This window comes from Arachis stenosperma, chromosome 8 (genome assembly GCF_014773155.1).
Source record: "Arachis stenosperma cultivar V10309 chromosome 8, arast.V10309.gnm1.PFL2, whole genome shotgun sequence".
Taxonomy (NCBI): Eukaryota; Viridiplantae; Streptophyta; class Magnoliopsida; order Fabales; family Fabaceae; genus Arachis; species Arachis stenosperma.
In genome coordinates, this window is record NC_080384.1 from 47,170,963 (window position 1) to 47,180,260 (window position 9,298).

At 32.4% G+C, this 9,298-nt stretch overlaps 2 protein-coding genes across 4 annotated transcripts; one reads left to right on the forward strand and one right to left on the reverse strand.

The window, feature by feature from the left end:
- Window positions 1-633: 633 nt before the first annotated feature.
- On the forward strand, window positions 634-3,501 carry LOC130943378 (uncharacterized). 3 transcript variants are annotated; one of them, XM_057871225.1, is made up of 3 exons: window positions 634-825; window positions 981-1,309; window positions 2,928-3,496. In XM_057871225.1, the coding sequence occupies exons 2-3, from the start codon at window positions 1,073-1,075 to the stop codon at window positions 3,108-3,110; spliced, it is 420 nt and encodes a 139-aa protein (XP_057727208.1). In that variant the 5' UTR covers window positions 634-825; window positions 981-1,072; the 3' UTR covers window positions 3,111-3,496. The 3 variants fall into 3 exon arrangements, with proteins under 3 accessions (XP_057727208.1, XP_057727207.1, XP_057727206.1); XM_057871224.1 differs by lacking the exons at window positions 634-825; window positions 2,928-3,496 and adding an exon at window positions 2,185-2,911 and having other exon boundaries at window positions 851-1,309; XM_057871223.1 differs by lacking the exon at window positions 634-825 and having other exon boundaries at window positions 864-1,309; window positions 2,928-3,501.
- A 221-nt stretch (window positions 3,502-3,722) lies between these two features.
- Window positions 3,723-4,866, reverse strand: LOC130943380 (uncharacterized). The gene has a single exon (XM_057871226.1). It carries the CDS (start codon window positions 4,801-4,803, stop codon window positions 4,603-4,605), a length of 201 nt encoding a protein of 66 aa, XP_057727209.1. The 5' UTR covers window positions 4,804-4,866; the 3' UTR covers window positions 3,723-4,602.
- Between the last annotated feature and the right edge of the window lie 4,432 nt (window positions 4,867-9,298).

Consider the following 9,298-nt stretch of genomic DNA (forward strand, 5'->3'; position numbering starts at 1 on the left):
GAGGTGACGCACGGGTCATTTCTCTACCCGGGCAGGGAACGCGGTCAGATCGGCAATTTGTCCTTACTCGAGATCCTGCTTGGTTGGACTGGGTCAGAACAATTTATTTTTTTGTCAATAATAAAATAAAAGACTTTTATGCATGTTAAACAGATATTTGCATATATATATATATATATATATATATATATATATATATAAATGAGATATTAAGCAACAATTAAAACTCATTTATATTGGGGTGTGAAAAATCTGCATATCAAATTCTACAGGGATTTGATTTTGACCATTAAATTTTTCATAAATTTAATCCAATGATTCCAATCGCATAATGAATAAAAAAATATAAAAAATACTAAAAAAACATAAAATACTTGAGTTGACTTTAGACATATCCGTTCTAATTTCTAAGTATTATGAGTATTACACTTAAGCAAAGGGAATATTTGGCAAAAGATGATCAGTAAGTACAATAAAACCAAACCCAAAAATCTTTCCCAAATCCAGGTATAAAGTACCTTTTTTTTTTTTATTAACCAAGTTGGGTTGGTCTAGTGATTAGCTCACTACTCACTAGTCCGCTTAAATGCCGCGGGAAACCAAAAAAAAAAAGTACCATTTTTTTCCCTCTCTTATGCAAACCTTTCCAATCTAAATCCAGTCCTAAAATACCTTGTTCCTCCGTCCTTCTAACAGGGTAACACTCTCACTTAAATAAAATCCAACTTTTTCCCTTGTAACTAAACCAAATAAAACAGTAAAACCGCAACTAAAATCATTTCCTGTTTTGCCTACCTCGCAGGCTCGCAGAATCGTAGCTCCAAGGTGCGTGCTACTTTCCCTCTAATTAAGTTTCATTATTGTGCAATTAGTCAATTCTTCATTGTTTTAATAAGTTATGAACTGAATCTATTCTCTTCAAATATCAATGGCTTTCACAATCTCATTCCCTATGTTTCGTTTCCTCCTCACACCATCAGCTTCTTCAATCTCAACTTCCACGGCTATTAGGGTTCCGCATTTACACGCGCCCACGCTCTCCACTCGCCCCACTCTACTAAGCTCCAACTCAATGAGTCAACCCCTCGCCGATTCCCAAACCATCGCCAATCAGACCGAATCGCCGTCGGAAAACGCTGACGTGGTGCTGCAGTACGTGGTGCTCCGGCGGGACCTGATCGACACGTGGCCGCTTGGTAGTGTGGTGACGCAGGGTTGCCATGCTTCTGTTTCCGCCGTTTGGTCCAACAAAGACGATCCTTTAACTATCGATTATTGCAGCCCCGAGAAAATCGATTCCATGCACAAGGTAATGCCTTTTCTCTTTTTTATTTTATTTTTTAAATTTAGTGAATGAAATGTGTGTGTTTTTTTGTTGCTGATTCATAATGTTAATTTATCAAATTGCTAAATTTGGGCGAATACTAGTGCGCTCCGGCTAAAGTAAAGAGGAAAGGTCTATCTGGATCGTAAACTCTAAAATCTACCATTCCTTGCTAATCCTTACTTGACGAGCATTTAAGGAAGCGCTTGTTAGATTACATAATTCCCATTTTGAAATTTAAAATTAAAGCAGCATTGCTGGGATGTTACATATTGTGAGCTTTGTATTTGTGTTTTTGATGAACTTGGACAATGTGGAGTTCCAAATGTTGGTGGGTTTATTATTGCTTATAGAAAGGTGTTTTGCAAGGTTGACATGCTTGTGTTTGACGAATAGAAAGTTTTCAAAATTCCAGGTCAGCTTTTCCCCCCAGTGAGATGCTTATAAGCCAATGAGAGATTGGTTACTGTACTCAATGGCGGATACTTGGTTGTGAAAATTAAAAAAGAATAATTGTAAAGTAGGAAAGTGAGGCACTAATCTCTTAGTTTCCAAATCTGTGAATTACACCTCATATATACATATGTTGCCATTGTTAGCACATAATGGTAGCTAAAAGAAGATGCAGTAAATTCTGAAAATACAAGATTTCTTATCCTTGCTGATTATTGAGAATCGATTTGCTACATGATGATTGAGGGTATTGAAGTAGCTAAGAGTGTGCTGACAACTTCCTAAATAACAAAATTTTTTGTTAGATACTATTGCAGGCTCTTATGATGAGGAAAAATGATATATAGTATAATCTAGTAGAAGGCACTGTTTTCTAACTTGATGTTTGATACACTTTATTATCTTAGGTCCATAAATATGAGGGTATGTTGTTAGTCTATCCAACAGCGTTGCGCAACTCTCATAAAACTCTCATTTTCTCCTTGGACAACACTCTTCTTTGTCCCCCGTAATGTCTATGCCGTCTACACTGTCCTTTGTCGTCACCACGAGCCACCAACCACCACGACCTCCACTGTTCTCCCACCCTCATCCAAGTGCTACCACATGCTGTCCACAACTACGGCCACCTTCCTCTGCTTGAAATATCCGTGAGAAGGTTATTGTGAACTTGTGGTCAGAGTCTTTGCAACAGCTTTGATTTCGACCAAATTTCTATAAAAAAAATGAAAGGAATTGAGTTTGGTTATAATGTAAATCCACGGATTTACAAAATCAATTCAATTATTTTTTCAATCCGTTTTAAACAAAGAATTTGATTTTGAAATCAAACCAATTCCAATTCCATTGTGTTCTAAACATTCACTAAGTGTGACTGCAAAATTGAAAGGAGAAATATGACAAGAAACATCACACAAGTGTTAATTCGCAAAGCAAATCCTCTATTCTATTGTATTTTGTATACTTCATCTGTCAACATGGTATGTTCAGGACTGAGGAATCAGTTAATGTAGCATATATATTGTGCTTCATGATTTGTTATTTGATACTAGCTTCATTGTATTAGAGTTATCCACTTATCTATAAAGTTGCATCTATATAGATATCATTCATATTAAGTTAATCTGGCTACTGAACATCAATTGTGTAGGTCACACTTGAAGTAAAGGGAGAAGCGCAGATTAAGAACTTGTCTGAGAAGCTCACATCTGGTGGAATCATTCACAAAATGTGGATTGAACAACCTGAAAACATACCTACATGCCTTGCCACAAAACCATACCCTAAATCAGTTGTATCTTCATATTTTAAGAAGTTAAAGCTCTGTAAGTGATTTCATGTTTGAATATAACCTTTTGTATTTTCTCATTTGGGATTTTGATGGAAAAAGAGAACGATGTTTTGGTTTTGGTATACTTATTTGGTAATGGTAGAAAGATAAAAAAATGCACTCATATTTTCAACAAAATAATGCCAGATGAACAACTATTCTTGTACCATCATTATACAACCATGATATTGAAAGCTTTTATATATAAGCTTTCTAACTCTTAAATATTGCTTGCAAAAGGTATGGACAGTCCAGAGTGGTTTTGATATGATGAATGTGGGTAATTAATATTGCATGGTTAAATTTGATAAGAAAGCAGATAGTTAATAGAGATGGCCAGCACACTTAGGTAGTGTTTGTTCTCAAAGACTGCGACTGAAAACTAGGATTCGGTATTGCGTTTGGTGGTCAGAAATTAAAATTAAAATTCCAGTCCTTTCAATATTTCTAAAAAGTGAGGACATAAAATATTAAAATTTTAGACAGAAATTAAAATTTTAATATTTTTTTTAAAATATTTTCATTTAATTTTTTAAATTTAACATAATACTAAAACATAAAATTTTTAATATATTTTATACTAAATACAATATAAAAACTTAATTTAATCTCTATCTTTTAGTTTCTGTCACCCTTCCAAACACAATAATGTAGGATACGACAAGTTTTGCACGAATCTAAACTTGTTGCATGATGGGCAAGTTTAGATCCAACTCCACACAAATCTTTTGCAAACTTGTGGCAACCCACATTTTGTGTGATTATATCCACTTGTATTGGTTTCCCTTTACACGATAGTCTTGAGAGTACACGAATGAAAGTATGCAAGACAAGGTTGAAGAAATCCCCACTCGCATCTCATTTCGTCTTTTCTCGTTGAATAATTCGACACAAATATCTAGACGTCATTTCATCAATCATTTGGTGTGTGATTGAGTGGCTAGAGAAATAATATACGGAAATGGGTACATGAAGAAATCAAAGAACAAAGATGGTTGAAGATGTTTGTATGAGAGTGTATTTGATAGAAAGTTATAAGAGAGGCAGAGAAAAATTGGCAAATCGTCACTCACCCACCACCACTCCGGTAGTTTCTTTAAGCTTCACTCATTTAGTTTGTTCTCATACTTTACAATCGAATTACGGTTTCTGTAATTTAGCTCAATTCTCAACACAATTAGAAAACCCTAATATGATTTTTTTTTCAATTATTAAAATACTACTTAAACTGTTCTTTTTAAATCGTAAATTGCCGAGCATGTTTATTAACAAAAAGATGAATATAATCAACATTTAAATTCAGTGTACTTTCTGTTTTAACTATTATCATTTTTAACTGGAGTTCTGTAAAGAGTCCATCAGTTTGAAACACTGATTCCTTAAACGGATAACATAGAAAGGGGATTAATTACAACTACATGAAAATCAAAGGGTTAAAAGAAAAAGAAAAAGAAAAAACTTGTATATATATGATAGCAGAATTACTTAATTAATACTACTGAAGAAGAAGGCGTCTGGTACAGAGAGTACAATAATACCTTGTCTTAGTCTTAAGATAAAAAGGCACAAAACAAAACCTCCACTGGCTTTCAACGTCCATAGCTTGAATCATCCCTCCACAGTAAGGGCATGACCCTGCTGCCGGGTGCCTTGACACCACTCTCTCATCTTCATCGCACACAAACACTATACACATCTCTCTCTCTCTCTCTCTCTCTCAGCTCTAAACCAAAAATTCAACTATACTTGTTCTCTTCTTTCATTTCATTTCATTTTCTTCACCGCCCCACTTACGTCACCATCCCTCATAAATAAAGCTGGGTTAATTATTTATTTATTTAATATTTTCTCTTCAATCTTTATCTTTATTATTTATCTGAGATTCATTTAGGAATTGCTGCATGGATAGACACGATTTAAACCTCCTGACACTTATTTAAATGGACGAATAAAATAACAACTCAACCAACTCAAATTAATTTTTATACTATTTATCTTTATCTTATCTTACTATCAAGATCACGGAAAAAAAATTACCCGTAGTCACAATAATTGAATTAATACATGCCAAAACAGGCTAAAAAATATGAATCTAAATTTTTTTTTTGGTATTTAATATGAATCTATATGATGTCTCAAAATAAAATTGGGTTTTAGACCTTTTGTAGATGTTTATTTTATTTATTTTTTCTCTTTTGTTTCTTGTAATATTTGAGAAATCTTTTTGTCATATGTAAAAAGCAGACTAACCTAGACACATGATAATGATTAGCCTTCTCACACAGAGAACTCATACCAGCATAAAAATCATTCAATTGAAAAATATCTAATTCTCTTAAATTTATTTCTCATTTATTTTTTTATTTAATTTATACTAAGCACGAAATGCCTTTTAATTCTATTGTTAAGAATTTTGTTTAACAACGTCTATTTAAAAAAAAAAAGCATTTCATGTTGTATTAGTGAATATTTTCCAATTCAATTTTTTCTAGCAGTTTCTTTTAACATGTAATAACTGTTTATAATTTACTACATCCAAAAAAAAATTAATAAGTGGCAAAGAAGAATAAACATGCTACTTTGCTGTTGTATTTGCTAGTGCGGCTACTTGCTTTTTCAAGGAAACTTTTAAATCTAAATGCAATTGCTCTTCCAACTTCCAAGTATTCACTTAGAATTTCTTAAGTGGTAAGGAAATAAGGATTTAATTTAGTGAAAATGGCGAATTAAAATTTGTATTGTAGTGCGAAATGTGCTATGGTCGAGGAAATGCGTAATGAGAATCAATTCCCTATATTTTTCTTTTTCTAATGCGTTTTGTATTTTAGTTTTATAGATTTTTAGGTGAAGATGGAATGAGATGCCTTTTTGATAAGGTTCCGGATTCTTTTATTTAGTGATTATAAAAAGGTTGGAGAATTAATTTTTTTGAATTAATAATTAAGTAATATTTTTCTTTTATTTTAATTTCTCTTTCTCTTTTTTTTTTTTAATTTTTGCTCATTCGCTGTTTTATGATTAATTGTTAGCTAAAAGAAGTTAGTTTTCTAACAAAATTATATATATAAACGCACTACTTTGGTGGCAAGGAACACCCATATCACAACAAGATGCAAGAATAAAAAATAAATAAACGAATTAAAAAGGAGAAAAATAGGCAAAAGAAGAAAAGATGAGTCAAGATGACTGAATTTATTAGACGCTATAATAGAGACACAATAGTTTTTCTCTTTTAAATTTGAACTGGTGAATGATTTTGGTAATAATAGTATACATGAGGTCGTCTTAAATTTTAACTATATTATATGGATTAATTATTTTGTTGAAAAAAAATGAAATAATGTATAAATATACACAAATATGTAATAGTTAATTTAATAACTAATTTGTGTTATTTATTGAAGTATTTTTACCTAAATAATTCTTTTTGAGACTAATGGGTTTTAAATAATTCTTTGTCACTTTACTAATCTTGTGTGCAAGGAAATGAAGGAATCGGTGAATCATGAAGCTTCCCTCAGGTTTACGCTCTTTTTTTATGGGCCTGACTCAAGTTTATTATGAGGTACTCAATCATGTAAAGCCATCACGAACTCTAAATAATACCCTTATCCTATTCTTAGTGTTGATTAGGCCCAACCCAAAAGTTAAGTTGGCAAGAAACTAGTTTTTGAACATCCTTAACACCAAAACAACATTCTAAGTCCCAGACCAAAATCACAAAGAATATTCTAATTCAAGCTAGACTGAAAACGCACGCAAGCCTTAGTTCAGTGTTTATCACTCTTATTTTGATAATCTCACTTTTTTTTTTTACAAATTCATACAAAATACAAAAAAAAAAAATTTAATGTGAGAAATGGCATAATAAAAATAAGAGGGGTATTGTCATTTCCTTTCAATTTATACCGTACCTTTTTAAGATATTTAATATAATCATACAATTATCGTTTACGAGTTAATCTGATTCTTTTGGATAAATATCTTATCTAATTTCGACTTTTTTTTCTCAAGAAACAAAACGCATCTTGATCATCCTGAAATTTTAACTAGGTTTTTATTTATCTATAAAATTGTACAAATTAATCCTAATTCTCAATTGATAACGTATCCGATAAATAAAGTTTAATGTATCATGTCACAATGTCAGGTGTTAATATCAATTTGTTAAAAGACTAAAAATTCTCTCGTCAAAATTAAAACGTCGTCACGTAGGCCTAATTACTCTTCTTAAGTTCACACAGTCACACTAGTCTCCAAGAGAGACCAGAGAAGAGAGAACTGGTTCACCTCCTATGTCTAAGCTCGTGCTTTTGAGTTCGTCTCTACCTCTTTGGTTCTTCTGTCTGCAACTACATCGTTTGTCACTTGTGTCTTCCTTCTCGACTGTTTTGCTCACACTTTTGAGTCTGCTTCTCTTCAGTCGTCCTGTTTCTAATTTGTTCTTTTTTCTATTTTCTCTAATTAGTTCTTTTAGTTGATTTTTACTAATGTGTTTGTGCAGATAAATGATTTTAAGTTTTTGGTGTTAATAGCTTCAAAGGTGAGAACAAATATAATAGGCAAATAGTTAGAGATTTAGAATTATAGTAATTTGTCTTATGGTTCAAGGTGTGAAAACTGGAATTATGTCTATGTTAAATAAGAAAAGGAGAGATGAAATTAGTGAACAGAATCAGTTTCAAGAAAAGGGCAGTTGTTAACAATGGCGGCGCAAAAGACAGTACGGACGCCGAGGATCTTGGTGACATCGAAAAAATTTGGGGTGAGCACGAGAGGGAGAAAAAGATTAGGAAGAGAGAACCACGGTGGATGTGGCTGCTGGTGGCGAAACAGAGGGAGAAGATAGTAGTTCCGAAGATGACGCGATGGAGGAAGGGAAAAAGAAAAGGAGGAAGAGGAAGAAGAAAAGAGAGGTGGTTCGGCGATGGTAGTGCCACAGTGATGGTCATGAAGGTAAAGCTCGTTGATGATGGTGATTGGTTGAAGAGGAAGAAAAGAGGGAAGAATAGGAGAAGAGAATAATAGGAGAGGTTTTTTTTGCTATGAGAGAGTTTTTAGTCCCTCTAAGAAATTTGTATTAACATCTAACACTGTGATATGATACATCAAATCTTACTAACAAATTGATATTAACATCTAACACTGTGATATAATTGTTTTATCGATTTTTAACAAATCGATGGTGGTTCGATATCTAGTGATCTAGAAGCGAAATCTACTCCTCTTTGCAGGTACTAGTTTTCTAAAAGTGCATCAAAGTGTCTTCGGTTAGATGAGAATTGGGAATAAAGATAAATTAAAATTTATAAATTAAGGAAAGAAGTGAAAAAGTAAAGTTTTTGAAAAGGAAACATACTGAACATGGAAAGGTTTGCGTTGAAATTGAAAGAAAGCAGTAAAATGCCTTCGACTGGATTAAAGGGCTTTGACATAAAAATATAAAATGCGGGAATGTAAATTGGACAATGAAAATAAAGAATACTTGAAAGATAAATTTACTTGAAAAATAAAGTTTATAAAAAGATAAATTGAAAGAATGAAAAGATGGAAGGAACTGTACAGAAAAATTACTCGATTGCACACTCAGGAATTCCTTGGGATGTGAGTGTGCTTGAGTGTTTTTCTGAGTTAAAGTTCCAACCCTTATTCCTTAAGACTTCTTAGTATTTATAATCTACTTTTGGTAATTAACAATTAATTACAAAATCACAGCCTTAAATGCATACTCCTTGATAATCGTTTCCGCCTTTTGGTTATAAACGTTTTCCATAATTTCCTCGCGTGATGGGAGCCTTTGACTTCTCCACTATCATAACTTTTCAATCCACTTATTCGAATCTGTGTCGAGTACTTCCACCTAATACTTGCACGTGTATTCTTTCGAAAAACTGCTGAAGTCTTTGACCTCTTTACTACTTAACCAATCTGCCTTCATTCGAAAATATTTTTCGATCAACAATAACGCATCACACTTGACAAAAATATACGATTTAATTAATTATATGTATTAAATTTTAATTATTAAAAAATATATTTATAAAAAGACGTTTTCACCGTCATTATCTGAGTAACTCCCTTATAAAATACAGTAGTATTATAAGTAGTTAAATATGTGGAATTAGATAATTAAATTGTAATTTACTATTTTATTTAAATATTAAAAATTTAAATTAGATAATATAATGAGG

Excerpts from the sequence above, each read along its gene's own strand:
- LOC130943380 (XM_057871226.1), bottom strand. The coding sequence starts at position 4,803 with ATGTGTATAGTGTTTGTGTGCGATGAAGATGAGAGAGTGGTGTCAAGG.
- LOC130943378 (XM_057871223.1), top strand. The coding sequence starts at position 929 with ATGGCTTTCACAATCTCATTCCCTATGTTTCGTTTCCTCCTCACACCA. Across the intron at positions 1,310-2,927 it reads AAATCGATTCCATGCACAAG|GTCACACTTGAAGTAAAGGG; the intron begins GTAATGCCTTTT and ends TCAATTGTGTAG.